The sequence below is a fragment of the Phalacrocorax aristotelis genome, chromosome 7, assembly GCF_949628215.1.
Source record: "Phalacrocorax aristotelis chromosome 7, bGulAri2.1, whole genome shotgun sequence".
NCBI lineage: Eukaryota > Metazoa > Chordata > Aves > Suliformes > Phalacrocoracidae > Phalacrocorax > Phalacrocorax aristotelis.
Genome location: NC_134282.1, coordinates 51224993 through 51247765, shown reverse-complemented (window position 1 = coordinate 51247765; position 22773 = coordinate 51224993). Strand labels below are relative to the sequence as shown.

General features: G+C 37.0%; 1 protein-coding gene across 19 annotated transcripts in view; it reads right to left on the bottom strand.

Moving 5' to 3' along the window:
- The window catches only part of MEF2A (myocyte enhancer factor 2A), a 90749-nt gene that overhangs the window by 42613 nt on the left and 25363 nt on the right, over positions 1-22773 (bottom strand). For all 19 annotated transcript variants that reach the window (XM_075100656.1, XM_075100659.1, XM_075100658.1 and 16 more), the window contains exons 2-3: positions 11547-11742; positions 5825-6028 (exon numbers count right to left, since the gene is read on the bottom strand). In XM_075100656.1, the coding sequence (XP_074956757.1) occupies positions 5825-6028; positions 11547-11600 (258 nt within the window). In that variant the 5' untranslated portion in view covers positions 11601-11742. The remainder of the gene's footprint in view (positions 1-5824; positions 6029-11546; positions 11743-22773) is intronic.

Genomic DNA, 22773 nt, shown 5'->3' with positions numbered 1-22773 from the left:
TTCAAGTGCTACCAAAAAAACAGTATCACCCCATGGTTAACAAACTACTATACTGTATGACATGCCAACAACAGTTCAAAATACATATTGGTAATTCACAGCCTAGAAAAGAAGCAATGCTGGAGAGGTGGAGAAAACTGGATAAAAAACAAAACAAAAAAGCTTTTGGTTTATAAACACAGTGTTTCAACACCAACTTTTCTGTTTATGCTCCCCACACTGTTACACTTGTCTCTTGGCATATGCTCCATCTGGCTGTGGAGATGCATCTGCTTCTTTATGCTGCAGGCTCTGCATGTGCAGATGAGCTCTACATGCTTACTCAAAGCTATGACAACCGCATCTCTGATACTATACACAACTATGACTACAGAACACATATTGGTCCTATAACAGCTCTTCATTAGAATTTTGTGAAAAGGCAGAGAAATTGAGTGCCTGTTTGGTATTTTAACGCAAGATGATGCACTCAATACAGCTTCTGTAAGATTAAACTGGCTTACACTACAGTAAGTAGCAGCAGGTACATTTACCTGCTTTGTCTTGCTTCTGACAAAACTATGACACAACCACTATCACACCAAGCCATCACAAATGTTACCTCCTATTAGAGTCAGCATTTCCCGTGTTAAGGGATTTAATACAGACATCCGAATCACCTGCTGTAACTTAAACCAAGAAACAATTATGATTATTCCAATACAGCAGTCTTCACAAGAATGAGTATCCTTAGAGTAATTACATGATATTGGACAGAATTTTTTACACTTTAGTTATGATTTTTATTACAGATTATTGCATATTTCAAGGACAGTTAGGTATGACCTAAGCCTTACACAGCACATTATACTAAACTGAAAACAGCCTTAAACTACACAGCACAGAGGAGGCTCATTAACTGAAACCTATGTGAAACTCTCATGGGCACAGACGCCAGCTGGCAAAGTAGGTCACATTTTAGACAGGCTCCTAAAAAAATCAAGTCACCTCAGCTTGATGAGGTGATATGATGGAACGTGCACAACCCACCCACCCATGGACAACAGTAGGTTAAATAAACCTGGTTTTACTGTATCATTCAAGAAAGATCAAAGTGTGGAAGACAGAAAAAGTCTAAACAGCCAAGAAAAGCCAGTCTTCAGCCCTTGACTCCCAGAAACAAGAAAAAAAAGAAAAAAAAAAGAGAGGCTGGAAGAGAAGGAACAACTGAACAACCTCTGCTTTCTGAGGCCCTCCTGAGGGACAGAAGGACCCCACATGGAAGTGTTAGCTTGCAGGGAATCTGTAATAATCCTAACACCCGCTACACTAAAGAAGATTGAGTATGAGTGCCTGTTCATTTCGCTCTTCCTTTTGATCCAAAGAGGATGAATGCTCAACATCTCAAATTGTCTTTTATACATTAAAACATTCTACTGACCACATGGATACAGAATCCTGACAAACCTGAAATTCTTCCCATTTTACCCTGCCAAAGTAGTCTACTTCTTTCTTCAGGAGAAATAATTACTTGCCAAGAATAATGTGTTACAGAAAAAAAGTCTACGAATATTAAAGCGTCAAATACTCTAACACCTACAGCAAGTCCTTCAAATCATAGACAGTACTTTGGTATAACAATCTTTAACTGTGCCATTACAGCTTTGTAACACTAAATACATGACATTAACATTTCAAGAATTCAAAGCACACACTGAATGACAATTTCACTTTTTTCAATATGCCTATGTGGTCCAAGTGCAAGAGCACTAGCTTCACCCAAATAACCACAAAAAATAAGATGAATGAAACAGCATACGTCAGGAGAAAATGTCTCATCTGATGTGAAAAGGACCATACTCTCCAAGAGCAAGAAACAGATTTTTTTTTTCTGAATGAAAATTTGTATTTCTGATATCCTGTGAAAAGGTTATTGTGGTGTTTTGACAGCAGATTCAGTTTTTCCTTTCATGAGGCTTAAAAGAAACATTACACTCACCAACTCTCGAGTAAACACCTTTTACTAGAGGTCAGGAGATCAACAATCATAAGCAAAATTTCACTGTCCTCACCAACAACAGCTGTCCTCACCTTCCATACTCCAGAGGGATGCAGAAATTAATCTCAAAAAACCCATTAGATGAATTGTACCTGATCCTGATAAGCAAGGAAGCTTTTTCACAGACCTGTGTATGTTCTGAAGATTGAGTGTTTCAAACAATTCTGTTTCCCTATTCACCTCTCTTTTCCAATATTGTAAGACAGATTCAAACAGCAAAGAAGATAAGCATCACAGAAGTTGAGTCCCAGCTCAAAAACACCACACAAGTTATCCTTTAAAACGGTTACAGGCCATCTGTTACAAGACCTTCTCCCCTAATTTTACAAGTACTAAATGGCAGGGAATGGACCATCCCCAGGAACACTACTGATAGTTAGAAAACTAAGCTTACATTAAAATGAGATTTGGTAACTTAGAATTCCAGCTATTCAGAAGTCAGTTATTCTGCCAAGATGGCTGAAAAACCATGCTCCTTACACCCATATCAGTTACCATTTACCATGTAGCTATGAAAGAAAAAAATTATTATGACAAAAACCCATGGTAAGAAACAGGTAATGAAGCCAACAATTTATTGATAGACAGACTGTTTAGAAATTGAATGGAGAAAAAAAGGGGGGGACAACAAGGAAATACTAACAGAAACTAAATAGAAAAAACGGGACCAACAAAACACACAAAAGGGACAAAATAATTAGAAAAGAATACATACAGGACAGCAACAGAGCATTCACATCTACAATAATATGTACAGTGAAAGACATAAGGGCATGTATCAAAAAAAATTCTAGCATTCATTTAAGATGCCAGTGCTCTCCCTCCTACTATGTTTTCACACAAACGTTCCAGCAGCAACAGAAGATACCAAGCTTTGGGCATATAAAAGCAATTCCTATGCCAAAATTGAACAGGCAGCAACTATAATGGGAAGATGTCTCATCTATTTCACTTAATCATTTACAACACTACCATCCACCCAGTACTGAAAATAAGTAACAGTAGATTCGCTTCTTCCCTTATACAGCTCCTGAGCTATGTAGAATTAGCTTCCCTTCTAGCACAGCAAAACCCCCCTCTCATGCATATCAAACACAGTGGGTCAAGACTAGTTTCATGGTGAGCCTACATCACAATAAATACCATCTGCCATAATCAAGGAGGCAAGTGAATTACTAAAATGTTAGCTAAGATATGTACCTCAGCTATAGCTCTGTAAAATGAAATTACGTATTCTAAATTGATTTAGTATATATTTGACAGATTTTTAGGGCAGGGTGGTAATTTTTCTTTATTAAAACAGTCATTCTACATAGGCACAATGAAGAGAAGCCATTTTTCGTTGTTCTTTCAGACCATTTCCAAAATAGAGGTGAAGCTACAGCACCAACATCATGCCACAAGCATCTGTAAATGGTGAAATTACATGAAGTAGTGAGCTTCTGGCAACTTGCTACTGCTTAAATACAGGAGTCTTACACTTCCCCCATCTCATCTCTTCTCCCACGTTCCTCCCTACCTATGCTGGACCTGCCATTGCATCTGCTTCAAAGCAGATCATATTCTCCACTGAACCAGTTCAGCTCCATTGTAAAGCAAAAAAGTAGATAGTTTTCCACTGAAAAAGAATGTTTTTCTAAATTAAAGACATAATTTATTTACAGTGGGAAGCAAAGCATCCAAATGCAACCACAAATGGCATCTCTTAATTGCTTGAAGAACAACAGCTAATAGCCTACAAAGTTACCATACAGGCAGAGCAAATCTGAAATGCAATCAGTTGCAAAAAATGAAACTGCAGAGTATCTCTCTGAAATACTGTACACATTTTTTTCCCCGGAATCCAACAGAGAGAAAACAATCACTCTTAACTTACATATAATGAGCTTGTAAATATTTCATCCTACCAACTTAAACTTTCCCATCCAGAATGCAGCCATAAACTAAAAGACATATTTCCCCTGCAAAAAGGTATAAACTCCTCTCTCTGGATAAGCAACTTTTTACTAAGAAAGGAAAAAAAAAAAAACCTGAAACAAAACCACCACACAAAACAAAACAAAAAAACCTGAACCGAAATTATTTCAAACAGACTAAAGAGTGCCCAGGGCTAATCTGAAGAGACTAGAAAATGCGCTCCTAAATTATACGTTTGAAAAATGAGAGTAAAGTCCCAAATTCCACATGAGTATAATACAGTAAGCCTACAGAGGAAAATCAGAAGGAATCTGCAGATGAGTCCTTGTATATTCCCCCAGAATATAAACCATATCTGCACTTGGGTACTGACTGCACGTTTTAAGGTAGTTGCCAGAGGTCGTATCTGTGACACTGGTAAAAAAAAAAAAACACCAAGAAAAACCCAAAAAGCTACAGGCTCCCTTGCGTAGAAATTATTTTGGAAAAGGTTCTTAGTCCTCATGATGTGAAGAAGCACTATGTCAAGTCATAACACAAGGAGGCCTTAGATGCAGAACATTGAAAAAAAAACAAAACAGCCTGGCTAACCAACTTGATTGCATCCCGATCTCAAATTCACGTTTGTCACAGTCAAAAGCTCTTCTTGAAAGAATCGGGTTCTCCTTTCTTTTACAGTGGCTATCCCTTATTTATACTAGTTCAGTGACAAAGTAATACTCCTCCAACTCTTCAGCGTTAAGAACTAATGAGGGGGATAACATAAGCTTTGAAGACAGAGGTTGGGGAGGTTTTCATTCTCATAAAAGGCGGTTGACAAATTAGCAGAGAACCTTCTCAGAAAGAAATGTGAGGCATTTATCCATTTCTGTTTTGTCAAAAACTTATTTACAAGATCAGCTAGTATCCTTCCTGTACTCTGTGACCCCCTTGGCAATAGACTCTACAGCTATACAAGGCTAATCGCTACTCCTAAATCATTCCTAAAAAGCAGGGCATTTGTTCAGAAGACAACTTCAGAATTTAAATGAAACACTTAAGTCAGCCACCTGTTTCGGTCTATTTACAGGAGTACTGGAGACATGACTCTTATCTGAAATGCAGTTGCAGTACATAAAGGCTCCCAATTGCCAAGAAAATCCTTGATTCCTACTGCACCTAATTTAGAAATTATGTACTGGAAAGAGTTTCTATTTAAAGCACAAGCATAAGAAATGTAGACGAAACCAATACCTTTGAGTAAATACAGTCATGGTATTCTATTACTGCAGAAACTCCAGTCGTTCTACTGCTATGTTTTAACTGACATACAGAGTGACTGGACAACAAATTTAATTAAGTTCATTTGTTCCAGATTCACTTTTTCTTTTTCTTCTTGTTTGGCTGAACAAGGGGCAGCACAGGCTGTGGCTGATTTGATCCATGTGCAACATTCAACTGGCAAAGTGGCTACTGCCTCAGAAGAGAAAAGGGGCCAACCGTAATTGTCTTTTAGGCTGAGGGCACTCTTTGGACCTTATTTTCCACCCAACTGATTTTTCCCATGAAAACCTCAGACACTTCCCCCTCTCCCTCCCCCAGAAAAACAACCATCTTTCACACCTCTATTTCCATTGCCAAATGTGGTTGAAATCAAACATGTTTCCCAGAAACTGGCAGGAGGTGGAGGGCAGATGGGAAAACAACATGGCTGTAAAGATGACTTACTGCCTTAGAGAAACCAGACTAAAAGCAGTAGTTTACATTTTATGACAAGGTTTTCAAGTTATTAAATACATTTGCTTAAAATACCTTAAAATACTCTACATTGCTCTATATTTTAGGTATATAAGGAGATAATAAAACTAATGTGTCTTTTCAAATTGTTACCTCAACGATATCTGAGTTGGTTCTGCTTTCATGGGGCTCGTTGTATTCTGTGTATTTAAGTAGAACTTTGTCCATATCAGTGCTGGCATACTGAAAGAGTTTGTTAGAGCTGTTAAAAATGATGAGTGCTATTTCACAGTCACAGAGTACACTCAACTCGTATGCCTTCTTCATTAATCCAAACTTCCTCTTTGTAAAGGTGACCTAGAGAAGAGGAAAAAATAATCATTCTTTAACACATGACAAGGGTTTAAAGGACTATAATCAAGCATTCAAGGAATATACCAATTGAGCCTACTATTTATGGCTACTAACAAGCGACATAATGGAACATGTGTACAAGCTTAGAAGAACTGCCATCATATCTGGGTGTCACTTTTAGGGCCAATGCTCCCACACACACACTCTTCTACTGGTATATAACTACCAAGGAGAGGGTATATAACTACCAAGGAGAGGGTATATAACTACCAAGGAGAGGGTATATAACTACCAAGGAGAGGGTATATAACTACCAAGGAGAGGGTATATAACTACCAAGGAGAGGGTATATAACTACCAAGGAGAGGGTATATAACTACCAAGGAGAGGGTATATAACTACCAAGGAGAGGGTATATAACTACCAAGGAGAGGGTATATAACTACCAAGGAGAGGGTATATAACTACCAAGGAGAGTTAAAGTGTGTAGGATCCTCTAACCTTATTTCCTTCTGTTCAACCAACATTGACTTTCTAGGTAACACAATATTTTCTTCTGTGATGATCAGCTATTCTGTAACTAGTTTACAAGTTACTCACAACCTTAATTCTAGTCAAATCAAAGAAAACAGCAATATCAATGGAAACAAACTGTTACTATTGATTCTATGATTTCTAATTATGCAAAGCTAAGAAATACACTTATTTTGTTGCTATTAAACCATCTAATCAGATTCACTTATTCTTTTAAGCCGTTTTCTGCCACCTGGGAACACCATACAACAATCTTTCTGTCCAATTAGAACTGCTGTGGGGAAATAAATCCATTACAGATAATCACAAAGGAGCATTTGCTCCTTTCCCATTGAGGAAGGGGGAAACAGTTATAAAAATCACCATCAGCTATGGAAAAAGAAAAGTTTTAAAAAAGGTATTCCTTTCACAAGATTTCAGTTAGTTAAGGATATAAGAGCATCAACATATTCGACATCAAACACAGGTCTGAGGCTAAGGCCAGTTTTTCTTCACAGAAAGTATTTTTACTAAACATCCTCTTAACCCACCTTTTCTACCAAGAAGGTAATGTTCTGAGACCTTTTAAATAAAGATGCGATTTTCAGACAAGCCTTTCAATCTGAGCTTCAGTGTTGAAGGGAACACCTCTGTCTATGGCCACATTCACACCCCCTATTACAATTCAAAGTACATGCCTCTGACAGGTGAGTGACGTAGTGAGTATGCTTTTGCAAGATATGGACTGAAGTAAAACACAAGAAACAATCAAACCTGTTTTATGCGTTTCTATAGTTTAACATGGTAATTACCCAGGTGTACATCAAGTTCTTGCAAGATGGCTGGGAAAATTCTGGAAATAACGCCTTGAGGTATGTATACACAGAGATGAGTATCTCATGCATATTACTTTAATACCATCCATAATATATACTATCCTTTCCACCACATAAATAGTCTCTCAATGATGCAGACAGATATACTAACACTAAGTACATAGCATGCCGACAATAACTGTATATTAAAACAGTATATGCATGCTTTGCTCTTCCACCACAAATGTTTGCAAAAGGTACTATGGACCTGAGATTCCTCTTCAGCTATAAAACAGTATCCACATCCATTTAAAAAAATTCAACTCTGTTTTAACCTGCACCCCTCCTCCCAAAAATGCACTGTGGCTATGCTTTTTGAATATCTGTATTGTTAACACTTCGCTACAGTAGAAATTGAAGTAATAAACAGAAGACTTAGAAAGATGAGATTATGGAATGTCAGGCATATTTTGATAACCATATTTCCACCTAAGTTCCTATGCAGTGCTTGTAACTTAGAAACCTCTTAGGGTTGTTGACCGCTAATCACAGATCCTTTTGTGAGGACTGAATAATCCATGTTCAGATGAAAAGGGAGTACTTACCGTGACTTTTTTTATTCAACCCTTTTAAAGCACATTTGGTGAGAAGCTCCATTAAGATACAGCACTATCTCTGAAACAATTTTATGTGAGTGTGCTGTAACACGTTTAAGGTTCAACCAGAGTAAGCAGATCTTTTTACTTACTTACTGTTTAATAATTACAATACATTAGTGAGACAAGATGCCAAAAAATCTGACAGATTTTACCTTAATGCAACTTCTATTAGTATTTTGTTTTCAGTTACCAATTCAATGAGTTGACCAAGTACAAATGTAGGTTTTACTGGGCTGTACTTTTCCCAAATGCAAGTTGAAATTTTACTTACCCACATATAACACAGTGTAGCTGCTTTTTAAAAAGAGTCTCCTAGCAGTTCTGTCACTTTACGCATACCTTCTTTCAAAATACTTGGGATTTATTTATCCTGTCTTGCATGGAACATTAAGAATTACTTTGTCTGGATTCCTCTGGGGATTTGGGGAAACTGTGGGGTTTTTAAAATAGCTGTTGTTGTTCTAGATACTTCAGTTACAAGACACTTAAGAGATTATTACCCAGGTATGAGCTAGTATAGACAGATACAACTGTTCAGTTTTTGTTCATGATGCCTTTTTCTTGACAAGACGTTCATGTGCTGTATTACTTTGAGAAGTCATCAAATGAGAAGACTGAAGGCTTAGTTCCACTGAGGACCTGTACGATCCCAGGCAGAGGATCTTAACTTCTCTACTGAAAAGTTACCTTTCTCACCTCTTGTAAGGCTATTTCACTTGAGAAATTTTTCAGTTTTTTTACCTGTGAGATTCTCAGCTAGTGCTGGTTTCTCTCACTTCGTGTCTGGACAGTGCTTAGCACAAACCCCACGACCACTGGAATCCAAGCCTTACTTTAATGCATATAGACTACTATAAACACTGGTTTCATTTAAGACCCCAGAAAGCACAATATTAGTTCTGCAAATTTATCTTTTTTTCCTTGCCATTTGCTGTGCCATTTAGGCCCACACTAAAAAAAAAAAATCATCTCTATCGCAGGCTAACAGCTTCCTCAGCACTATTCTAATATCGCTTAGCAAAAATGGGCAAGAAGGAGAGTGCAAAGGCAGGAAGATTGAGCTCCTTTGATATATCTAATTTACTGTACTTTATTCTATTCAGCTTAATGAAGATAAATGTCCTACAGCTCATTCAAGTAGATAAGACTGTTTAATTAATAACACAATGACAGTCTCGTGACAATTGTAATCCCTCCGAGTAACGGTCTATATATTCTGTTTTGAGCTCACATATAATCCCATCAGAAATAAGATGCGTCTGAGAACACAATAGCTTTTCTTCCCACATAAGTTATATGAACTTGCTCTGCAGGCAAAGCTCTATCCCATTCTACTAATATTATCAAACAAAAACCTGAACACCATACTGAACATTTAAACAGGACATCATACACATGTTCATGAGTGACCTACTAACCAGCTACGCATGCCATAGAAAAACTGACAGAACACAGCTGAATTATACTTTCCATTCAGCAAAACAACCCCTAAAAGCTCTCCTTATCTGGGTCAATGAAAAAAATTCTCAAAAGTAAATTAATACCTAATAAACATCCTGTGCAATGGGGCATTTTAGTATGTTAACACTTCATATGCTAGCTACCAAGTCCACAGGACACCAGTGGAGTTAAAGAACACCATCAGTACCTCTACACAAAAAAGTTGGCTCCACCAACATAAGCTGTTTAACCTCTTAATATACTGTATCTTGTTAAAAGGCTTTAATCAACTGAGTTTCCACAGAAAAAGAAGGCAAGCCTAATTCCATTTTTAAGTTAGAGCTTAAAGCCTCTTCCTAGTCACTAAAAAGCCCAGAAGAGTGTTATTCAAAGAACAGAAGCAAAACTTAGAATTTAATACCCATATTTTGTTTCGGTCACAACAACGGTACAAGTGGGATAAATATTGATACAAACGCACAAATCCTCCTCCTCTCCATTGTTCCAATCTGAACAATGAGATGGGGTTCAAAAAAAAAAACCACAAAACAAAAAACACCCCAACTTGTATTTCAAGCAGAACAAAATCAGTTGTCCAACTTACTCCAAAAACATTTGGAAAATGGAGGAGGAGGATCAATTTCCACCTCTTCAACATGAAGTTCTGAAGTTCTAGAGCAAGATCTGAAAGAACTGAAGTTATTAATTCATCTACTTTTACTACGTGTACTTAAGACATTTATCTACATCAAACATAAAGTCACTGTGTGATTAAAGCTGTTCAAACACAATACTTGGCTTTCTCCCAAATTCCAATAATACTTTTCTTGCTATATATAGTCTCCTCAGAGTTTACACTGCTTTAAAGTGATACAGGGAGAAAAACAATCCTGATTTCACAAACAAAACAATGGGCCCTGAGCTGATGTGTCAGCAGCAAGACAGTGTCATGGAATTCTGACACTACCCCAACACCAAGCTGGTGCTCAGAAGTAGTCCAAAAAGCAAATCAAATACTAGGAAGGGAACAGAGAACAAACATCAATATACCACTATATAAGTCCATATTTTGCAGGCATCTTGAACACTGTGGAGTTCTGGGTCTCTGCCACCAAAAATAACGTAGCAATACTCAAGAAGGTTTACGGGAAAGTAGCAACAATGGTCAAAGGTGTGGAATAAATTCTGTACAAAAACAACTAAGTAAGCTAGTAGTAGTAAGTCTGAAAAAAGGTTATTTTAAGAGAAAATAAGAAAACATGGCAGAGGTCCACAGAATAGCAAACATGATGGACAAACTAGAGTGTGACTGACTTCTGCCTCTTTCATACAAGAGCTAAATAACTAGCAGAACCATGACTAAGCATAAATGAAAATGTGTTTCTTGAAACAACAGGTAATAGTCCTACAGGAAATCCTAGCCAAAAGATGTTATAAATCCTGCAACTTTATAAGGGCTCAAAGGATAACTGAACAAGTTCACGGGCGGGGGCGGAGAAAACAACAAAAAATCCATTAATGGTTACTAAATATACGGAAACCACATCCAGCTCAGGAAATCCCTGAGCTAAGAATAGTTAGACACTGGAAGAGGATTACAGAGTAGTGTAACGTGTGCATCTCTACCTATACTTATTTACTTATGACCATTGCTGGACAAGATACTGGCCTAGTGGCACCTTTGGTCTGATCCAGTACTTATGCTACATCCTTTCTCCTCCTTCATTACTAAGTGTTTCTAGTAGCTCCCAGATCAAGTAAGGTGTCTGTTTCAACGTGATCCTCCAGTATTAGAAGTACAGAGTAGGGTACCATTTAAATAGGAATAGTAGTTTTACAGTGAATTTGAATTAAGTAGTAATTGATATTACTTAGAGAATTATTTCCCCTAAAACATTACTGAAACCATTGAGACATATTTATTATTTGTATTCTAGTAACACCATCCATAGCAAAATGAAGACAAGGCTCTGCTTTAGCAGAGTGAATTAAGGTGAATGTATTCAAATTAATTCCATTAATTTCATTAATCCAATTAATTCCATTAATTTTTAGGATTCCTGAGGAACCTTTTCACGCAGACTCGTTTCTCACCTGTCTGTTCCGTTCATCCATTATTCTTGTGATCTGTATTTTCTTTCTCCCCATTTTCAGCCTCTTTCTTTTGCTTTGCAATCCAGAAATATACTAATCCAAGAAATTTCACTCTTCAGTATCCTAACACATGATACAGTTTTCTTTTACTTAGTCTTCAGCTTGAGAAAAGGTTCCTACTTCTTCTTATAAACCCCTGAAAAAAAAATTTTGAAAAATTTACAAATTAATAGAAAGGAAGCATCATTAAACACCTGCATAGCCGTAAAACATGTGCATGCATAAAATAATTTCAGTGAAGAACCAAGTATTTTCATTAGTAAAATATTATACTACATACTTTGTTCCAATTAAATAAACTAACTAGCATTCTAGACTCTAAATTGGTAGTTCGTAAGTAAAATGACCAACAGTTTCATACACTTCCAAGAGGATGCCTTAAAAATTTACAGTTTTCAAAAGGGGTGGTGCTCACCACTCTAAGCTTTAGGCCTTGAGTGGTCTGAGGTTTCAAAGATTTACCCACAAAGTTTTGGTAAACTCCATCCATTATTTTTGGAAAGCTTGTAGAGAAACCGCTTTGTTTTTCCTGTTTGTCTTGTACAATTATAATGACGATAATAAAACAAAGCCATGAGAATATCAATTTTCTGTTCCTAAACTAAATTACATCTAATTTTGTAAGACAGTATTTGGAGTTTCACTGGGAAGCACGAGGGAGAAGGAAAGAGGAAATATCTTTACTTAGAAAGGATAAAGACCACAGAAAATATTTTCATGACAGAACTATGTCACAGCTACCAAGACACCAATGTATAATTAAGACATTCGCACAGTTACTCTCTTTACAATAACCTGTGAGTTGCCCATTTGCCAATAACCAATTATCAGTCCAGCACTTGTTTAATTTTGGTAAATTGTTTAGGAAGGTAAGGGTGCATGCAACTTGAAAAGCCTGTGTGCCATCACAATATTTTAATCTGGTACTAATGCACCAAATTGACATGTAGAACACTGATATTTAAAGTATATTAAATGCATTTTTGGTAAAAAAAATTACTAAGCCATATTCCAAACATGAACTGTAGGATAACATTAATTCAACAACACTGCAAAACAACTGAAAAGAAATAGCCTCTAGAACACCAACTCTATACTAGAATGTATAAACATGAAATAGGTACATTGTATTCTATTACCACCTAGTAGTCATTAAAATAAGAGGGGTAAAACCAGCCACAATATTAGCTTATAACCCCTCTAACTTTCCAACCCAAAATGCCTTTTGAAATCAAGCCTTGCATATTTTAATATGGGTGTCACAATGCCATACCCTTGAGGCCATGTGTAGAAAGCGGTGCAACCACGTCACCGTCAGACAGCTAATAAGTAGAGACAGCAAGAGGCAATTAGTCACAGGCTACACTTCACAATATATTCAATTTACACTGAGGAAACAACCATGACATTCTGATGCAGCTTGGGAGGGGGAAGAAAAAAAAAAAAAAGAGGTAGAGGACAATCACAAAATGAAGGGATGCCATTTTGTATTTACCTGATATCGACAAAGGACTGCTCTGGTAAAACATCAAGAAATGCCCCACAGTATTTAGAAATACTGTTCCATGGAATTTAAGATCAAATCAACACTAAGATCATGATATGTCCATTGGTCAAAAGGATATGCACTAGGCATTGTTTATACATCAGAACACTCAGAAGCATGCACAAGCATTGCATTCCTTTTATTTTCTTCAAGAAAAAAAAATTCTTCCAAGGTGCTGTTAAAAGCTAGCTAAGGCCAAATGAACAAGCCTCTACACAACCAACAGTACACAGCAAATATTTCACATGGAAAGCAACAGTTGGCATATAAATTTATACCTCTTTTGTTAAAAAAAAAAAAACACACCCACTAAGAATATCCACTAGACTCTAAGCTTCAACTCATAAAACATGCAGTCTTAAGTCAGCTGCCCTGCTCTCTTAACACAAATATATTTAAACTAAAAAAATTTTAAAGACAACCAACCAACCACAAAAAACCAAACACCCACCAAACAAAAACACCCTCAGCTCACACTATGACCACACATTAAATTTAGTTCTGCAAACGTCTAGTTGCATTCCTAGAACACACATAATAAAAGGGTCTCTATAAGCAGCTTTTAAAATTTGTTTTCTCCATCATGTGTGGCTTCATTTTTAAAATATACATTATTGAAACAGTTCTCTGAATACAGAATTACCAGATTCCTTCCTCTGATTTTTAAAAGCATTCACCATAGCACGTCATCGTAAATAGTACATACAAAGAGCCACCACATAAGATCAAGGATCCATCTGGTCCAGCATTTTATCTGCGGCTATTCGCAAATATCACTAGGATGGCGAAGGAGGAATGTAGGAACAAAATGAGCATCTCTCACTTAAAAGCAATATTTGTAAAGCATTTTCTCCAGATATTCAGCTATTTCTGAATCAGGAACTTCTGAAGTCATATATGGAATCTTAGATTTAAAGCTGTTCATCAACTCTTCAATGAATATTACTTCTGAATCTTTTTTAGTTTTTAGCACCTAGAATCAAGGAGTTCCACAGCTTAGTTATGCATCAGAATGGAAGATCTATCCTTTCATTTAAACCTGATCCTGCTAATTATATTTGATATCCATGGATTTTTAATTATGAGGCAGTACACAGCCATCTTCACCGTTAATATCAGTCCCGATTTTTATGCCTATATTGTATCTTCCTTCAGTTACCTTTACTCTCAGCTAAAGGAATCCTACTCCACTCGACCACTTCTTACACAAAAGCCAGTCTCTGGCCAGCCACCTAGTCGTCCTCTCTACCCTTTCCAGTTATGCACTGTTCGTTCTGAAACAGAAGGACACACAGTGTGCCTAGTATAAGATGTGAGGTGTATAAAATTTTATTATAATCTACCATAAATTTATAGAGGCATAACAATATCTTATGTTCTATTGCATTAAACATACACCTAGGCAAATTTACTAGTTCTCAGAACTTTAAGGAAAACAGACCTAACGGTCCAGAATACAGTTCTAAACCCTGATGTGGGACCACACACTTTCTTCATACACTCTCTCATTCACTCAGCTCTTCCACCTTCTGCAACAGATATTCAAAAGCAAGGCTTTGCAGTGAATAAAATAAGGAACTCATGGGAGAACAGGGTGGAGAGGAGAAATATGACATGGGATTACACAATGTATATACTTAAGGATACAAAATGAGAGAGATGCACAAATGTTTCCCATGAGCTAATGGAAGAAACAAGAGCAGGAAAACACTATTATCTGCTGCACATACCACCACACAAAGGAAAACGGGAAAACTGACAGTAATTTTCACCAACATTTTCTTATAGTTTTGGGGTGTTATTTCAGGTCTTTTTAAAATTAGTACGCTCTATTAGGCATAAATGCATCATTCCATTTCCCATTTATGACCTCTGCTTCACCCCTCTAATCAGTCCACTGTTGCCTGTCATCTCAGGTCTGTTACTTTCTTCAACCTCAAGCACTTTTCTCACTTAGCAAATTCCAAATCCCTATTTGCATGTCGGTCCCCATCTGAGTCCAGCCTCTCCTTCCTCTCCACAGGTTGCTATGGACACCAGAAACCTGGCTTCAAAACATATTTGCCAAAGGCAACCCAGCTCTGAAATACAGCATCCCTTTTGTTTTGAAGTCACACAGAAGATTATTTTCAAGCCTAAGAATTGAAACGTAAGCTTGGCAAGAGCTTAGGGTAGAAAGAATCTTGACACAACCTGCAAAATCAGAACAAATTGTGCAGTAAAAAGCGACTTTTCATGCGTGCTCAGAGCATCCAAATGGGAAGTTACCACCAATGACAAACACATTACATTTCTCATGGGAGCAACGACTTTTCCTATTTCTAAACCTTGATCACGTCAGAGTTGCAGTTTTATTTTCTGTCCTGACTAGCAACAAAACCATCTAAGATAGAAGACTGTGCCCCCTATAGTTACATCAACAATGTAATTTGCAAAGTTTTAGTTTTGCTAAATCATAGTCGTACTGCAAACACACTTAGGTAAAATTCTTAAGTCACAGAGCCATTTCATCTATATCACTAAACTTTTGCCCAAATGAAGGAAAATTAGCTGACATATGAAGATAAACGCACATTTACTTCTGAAAGTAAACATGAAATTAATGTGATGTAACCTTGATGAAGGTAGAGTTCTATTTCCTTAAGTCACAGAATAAAATTACAGCCACCAGAACTGCTTTACATAACTTGCATGGGCACACGGAAGCAAGAAAAAAAAATTTTTTTTTTTAAATATAAGAATTTCAGGCACGTAAGCAGAGAAAAAGGAAGAAACCCATGTGCTTCATGATGAGCTTCAGACAGAAAATGTCATCTTGCACTAATAGCAAGAAAAAAGATCTTTTTAGCTATCCAAGTAAAAACCTCTATTGTATAAAAGTAAACTTTATTACAAATTTTCTGGATTTATTCCCTTCCCCAACACATATGTGAAAATACCACACTACATACTGAAAGACAACAGAACCATAGGCAAAAACATACCCTCATGACTGCATATTTTCAGCAACTCAGATGAGTACATTTGTTGTCAAGGTTTCTTACGGTTTCATAAATACCAAGAAATATACAACATTAAAGCAAGGAAACTGTATTTGACCTATTTTAAGGGAGTCTTTCAAAGGTTCAGTGGAAACAAATTATATCCGTGCAGAGCTCCACAAGGTCTTGAAGCTTTCTGGCAAAACAGGTTAGGAAAAACTGTGTCAGAATTACACTCCTTCCATTTATTTTCCTTTTACTTCCCTCTGCCTCTCTTTATCTTGGAACTTCAATTTCACCATCACAGTTACAGGTTACATTTGACAGTAACCATCTCATCACAGCTCATTTACTAGAGTGCACACAAAGAAATGAGTGTCATGACGTCAGATAATTTGCATGATAAGTCTCAAAAGCCACAGCTGCATAAAAACACAGATCTGTATAGATGCCATCTTACAAGAGTAAGCCTTAGGTAATGCTTACTAAATAGCAGACAATAATTTTGACTAAATCGAGGTTAACAGGTCTTTTTCCAGTCTTAGAAGAGCCTGTGCAGATATTTTTGTAGATTTGGCCCCTAAACATGAACTGATCGGCATAAACTGCACAACCAAATCACAGCCGAACTGCACATTTGCTGCTAATTCTAACACTTTGCATGCTTACCAAGGATGTGACCAGAATATAAATATGCCCATATGTATCAAGATGGAGACAAAGGCCCATCACCAGGTGTTGACTGTTTTATATTAGCAAGGCAGATCACACAGAATCTCTCACTTTTCCATAGTACCTGTAAACATGTACTTGTCCTCCCTCCTTCCCCCATAACTCTAAGTGGAAACAGCTAGAAAAAATTACAAGTCAAATAATGTCTTCACCAAAATAATTAATCAAAAGGTTAATTAAAAGCTTCTCAGACTCCATTTCACTGTCCAGAAATGAGAGATAAGAACATTTTCTTCTTCAAAACCACAAAGAGAATACAAACCCATATAAAGTATACAACTCTAGACGCACTTTTTTTTCTAAATCCCAAACTAATTATAGAAAATATATTCAAGCGGATTTGGATCTGCACTGAAACATCCCATGGCTCTCAACATGTTATTACTGTGCTCTAGACATTCTACCAGCCCTGCTCCAAAATTCATTGCTACCACTTTGAAGCTTGATTTTAAAATTAGGATTTCAAGCAAAGGGAACCCATCCATCTATGTTTGCACTTAACGGAGGCAACGCTCAGATTCTTGCTGGGGTTTTTGCAGAGGTGTGCAAAAACAGTAACAAAAATGTTCCCTACAGCCACATTTCTACAGCCCTGTCACCATACGTTGCTTTAAGTAATGTACAAATCTAAGTGCTAAACAATAGCATGGCCTGCCCTTTCAAAACAAGACTACACATTGTCATTTATCTCACACTTCTTGCTGTGCCACATTTAAGAAATAAATCTTTTTTCCATCCTCAGTTAAGCCGTCCTTCTATATCCAAGTAGAGCCTTACAGTACATGAGACCGGCCTCAGAGCTCCAAGGTCCTCAGCTAGCGAGATACACACAAGCATTGTTATAAAACAATAAGACAACCCTTAGCCAAAGTAACTTTTTTTTTTAAAAAAGTGGGACAACATAAAAAACAGGAAGCCATAAACAATTCTTTATTGATACTCTTTTTTATGCATCATAAAACACTTGTTTCTTTCAGCTTGGAAGAACAACATACATCTTGGATACCAGACCATTTAAGTAAACTGTACTTCTAAGAGTGGATTTCTGGAGTTTTGCAACTAAACATGGTCCTCAGATTCCACATTAAAACCAAACCTATTTTTGAGCTTCTAATTGGTAAGCTGCACAGCTTTTCAAATTAAGTTTTGAAGGCATGTTAGAAAAGATCTAAGTACTTCCAAAAAAACATGGTCTTACTGAAGAACTGCAACTTCCAAACACTATTTAAATATACTGTTGCTCAAAATGGCCTTTTCTGCCATTCTTTTCTGTGCAGTAAATCCTGTCTAAGGTTAAGTTGAATAACTACATTTTCTTGCTAACAGAACTAGAGAAATCTAAGCTTCAGATGCCTGTTTTTAAAACAAGTTTTTTTACTCCTAGAAGGAACTTTTTTTTTTAATTAGAGATTTTCCCTAGCTGACAGACCAAACAGTTTGAGAACTATCAGCATCACCAATGACAGTACTTGCACTCCTAGATAATATGACAAATGTGGCCTTGTCCAGGACCAGGGACAGCCAGGAATTCTGCTCTAGTCACTTATTTTAAACCGGTACTACATTTCAGTTAAAGTCAGTACCTAAATATTTTGCACACTGTTACACTGTTATTTTTTTTGCCTACTGCTTACCTCCAAAAAACAAATGTATCATCCTATTCTGAGCATTTATACTTTCTAGAAACAAAACAGCCATTATCAAGCTATCTGTAAAAGGACACATCTTTATAATCTTTTCAAGTGACATAAAATTCTCTTTTAGTACTCGCATCCATAAATTTGGTCTTGGTATTTTCTAAAATAATTTATCTTTGCATTCTCAAAAACGTGTTTGAATGCAGTTGGAAAATAGCATCTGGTAACTGATGAGCTAACAGTGGAGGAAAGACCACCACCAAAAGAAAACTAAACTTCCAATACTGGATTAAAATCCAATTTTAGTTAGAAGCAGAACTTAAAATATTAAGTAATCACAAGAATGCTGTTGCCAGACTTCTACAAACAGATTAAGAAAATAACTGCATTACTGAATAGCAGTCTGGAGAACATGCTCCGGAGAGTTTCTCAAGAAACTTCTTCCCAATTTATCATATAATTTGTCATAAGATGTGACTTATCATGGTATATAAAAAAAGCGACAAAGAAAGAGGAATCTGAACACTGTTAACAAAACAAAATTCAGTATTTAAAAGCTATGGCCAGAAGGACTGATTTCCCAGTGAATGAACCACAGCTTTTAGAACGTCAGTTTGGTCACAACTTTAAACCTTTTGTCCAGTTAATCTTCCCTTTTTTAGCATTTACAATTCTTGGAAAATTAATGAACTAGATGCAGAAATCTTAAGTTTAGATCTGATTGCTCTAACAAAACAGAGGAGTGTAGGCAGGTATTTCATTAGTTTAAAACTCATGACATGTTTCATTACTTTCACAACGCCAAGCTCAAAGCACAACTAAAAGCTTTTAAAGATAGGCCTTTGTGCAGCAGAAGGCACATAAGGAAGGTTTTTTTCCTGAAGTAAAATATACATATAAAGTATATTAAGTGTACTGCAAGATCAAAAACGTCTGGCTCAAGTACATTACCAGTCTGTAATGGCTGTGGAAGTTAATGCCATGTAGAGACACAAAAAAAAGAAGAGGCACAGCATCTTACCAAAATTCCCTTCTGCCTCAAAAGGGAACCACCAGGATGTACATTCCAAATGCTGATAAGAACATGTCTACTGGAGATGGCTTTAGATTACACACCATTTCACCCACAACAAAAAGCAGCTACAAAAGAGCACCCCTCTCTTACAGAAGACAAAACAGAACTGTGTGACATAAACTGTTTACATTCATCTGGGGGGGGGGGGAAATCACTGAAACCATGCTGCTATTCTCAGCTGGGAAAATAATTTCCTTTCTTTAAAGCTATCCTAATGATTGAGCAGGAATCAGCTGAAAAGGCACCTTCACAATTAAAATAAATAACACACACTTCAGTGTGGACAATTAAAAGGTTCAATGTAATTATTTTATTCATTTTACAATAAAAGAGAATACATACCCAGGACTGTTCAGTTTCCAATTAACATATTTACCAACCAGAATGGAGCTTTCTTCTGGTTTTGCAATATCTTAACACTTCTTCAATCTTCCTAGGGCTCACTGATGCATCTTCAGGTAACACTTAAAACATGTTACATACCACTTAGTTAAGTCATGGCTTTAAGAAATATTATCATTGGGAAATCTATTTCCAGAAGTCTTCATATTTCATCAGTTACCACAGCAACACTCAAGCTTTAATTACTGCTACCTTGGCTCATTACTTTTCCCATCTCAACCTAAGTTTATCTGTATTCTTCTAATCTATTGATAATCTTACTTGGCAAAGGTATAGTTCACTACCTCAAAGTTCTCACAATACCTCTGCCCCACTCATCACACCTACATTTATCTCTATGGAAATCAGTAGAACAGATCAGAGTACGTACAGTGTTTAAGACTGAGGGCTGAAAGCAGACAGAAAATGGTTTCACAGTTAAAACAGCTGAATACTGTTCTGAAGTACTAATTGATTTGGTCAGATTTCTATGAAATTCTAGACAGGCTGCATCACCTTTTTTCTTCACCCCTCCCCCCATGCACATCAGGTTACTCACTGTTTTCATCATTTCCTAGATAATTAAATTGAAAGCTTTGTTCTGACTTTTTAACATGGCCGTGCCAAGCTGAATTCAGCAGGAGCAGCACTTTAAACATAAGCAGCAGGGTGTCAAAGTAAGTTTAAAAATTCAGGTTCCTGGCATTTCTATTTGGACATCCTTATCCATAAGGAATATTGTCACCCTTTTTGTCTCTGAGAACTACATCATGTAAGATTACCATCTTTTCTGAGGAAACCAAAGTTTTTAGAGGGTGCGGGGGGGGGGGGGGGGGGGCGGCTAATCTTACAATCAACAAACCTACATAGAAAGAACTGAACATTCATAAACCTAAAACTAGACAAAAAAAATCCCTCTAAGTTCTGATTTATCATAACCACATCTCACAGCTAGATTATTTGGCAAAATAAACACCTGAAAGCAATATCAGAAAAACACAAATAGTGTACTACTGTTACACGTAGGTGAAAATTAAAAAAGGTGCCAACCAAGCTAACTCAAACAGCATCCCAACATAAGATTTAATATTTGTTGAAATTAAGACAGGCAGAAAAAAAGATATTCAGAACACAGCACATACTGGAGGGCAATGTTACGAGATTTATTACTTCTATCCTTCAAATACTCTCTTCAAAATTGTATTCAAGTTTCACAGGCTGCACTTCAGTTTCCTTGTAGCAAATGCCAAATAAGCAATTCTCCAGTTAAGTAAAACAGTGTTTGTTCTCAGTATATTAAAACTGACGGGTGTATAACTGGCACAGTTTCCCAAGGCAAGAGTAGAAACTGTAGCAGATTTTTCCTTAGGAAGTATGTTTACAAAAGGCATTTGATTGCCTCTGGTTTTTAGTTTCTTCTACTGGAAAAAACAAAGAACATAAATTATGAGGTAATCTTATTTAACATTGGTTTTACCTGGTGTAGGAAACTGTACTAGCTTGCTACTTCAGCAAGGCTGCTATACCTCAGTGAAGTTCTGAACGCTTCTCAGTGACTAAGCTTCAGTAATTCATTTTTACTTTTTACAAAGAGGAAAACTCTCCACTCTGCCTACAAAGTACAAACTGTTGAGGTAATGCAACAAAGCCACATGACAGCAGCTCCCACACATGTTACTGACCAAACATTACGACAATCAAAAACATTTACAGCCGACTTCAGGAATGTAATGGGATACAAAGGCTGCCATAGCCTTCACATGGCTCTGCCTATACCTTCTCCTACTACATCGAGCTTCCTCAAACCAGACTTCAAACTAAAAAATGCCAGATTTTATTAAAGTTCTTAGCAAGGGACAAGTGTGAGTAAATGAGAGAACCGAAATACAGAAGGATGATAAACAAGATTCTTCCTCGCACATTGTGCCCTTGCAAGATGGGTCGTCATCTCCAAGTTTGGCTTCAGTCACCAGTGGCTTTGTGACACAGAGCACCATATGCTCCCATTTTGCACTTGGGAAACTTCTTCCCAAGGTTTAGCTCATTCTTAAGTATCTGCTTCTTACTGATCCTATGTATCAGCTTTTCTTTATGCTCTGCACAAGCTGCAGGCTCCAAGCTTCTTGCCTGACTCCCCCCCCTCCCTTTTTTTTTCCTTTGTTTTTGTTTTTAACCTGCTATGACAGGTGGTCTCCACAACCATTTCCCTCCTGAGCATATTTCTCTTCCTTACCAAATACACACTCCAGTCTCCCAGAGGATTCCACATGGTACTGCTACACCACCACACACACACCCTTTTTAAAGGGAACAGGACAAGAAAACTGAGGACAAATAGAACAGATACCACACATCAAAGAATCTCTAAGAAGCTTTAAATCACTGAACAATTATCCAGAAAGCTTTCTTGATAATTTATTCGATGTCTGATTAAATGACAGCATGCAGTCATATTGTTGAAGTGCAACAATTATAAACTAGACAGACACGACAACATAATGCTTCAAACAGCCTGCATGCCTCAATAAGACATTCAGTAAACCATAAAGACGCCTACATGTTTCTAACAAAGATTAGCGGTAAGATTCTTTTTCTGTAGCTCCCATAGCCTTTGTTCAAAAGTCAATCTCTTAAAATTCAGATACACCACCAGTTCAAACTCCTAAATAAATTTTTAAAGTGACACTGTACTTCAGAGATGTTAAAACCAAATTTCAGTGAATTATTCCCTTCCCTGCATCCTTTCAAGCAAATAATCATATTTAAGTAAAATAAAACACCACTCCTGTGGGGGGCAGGGGGCTACAGAAGATCA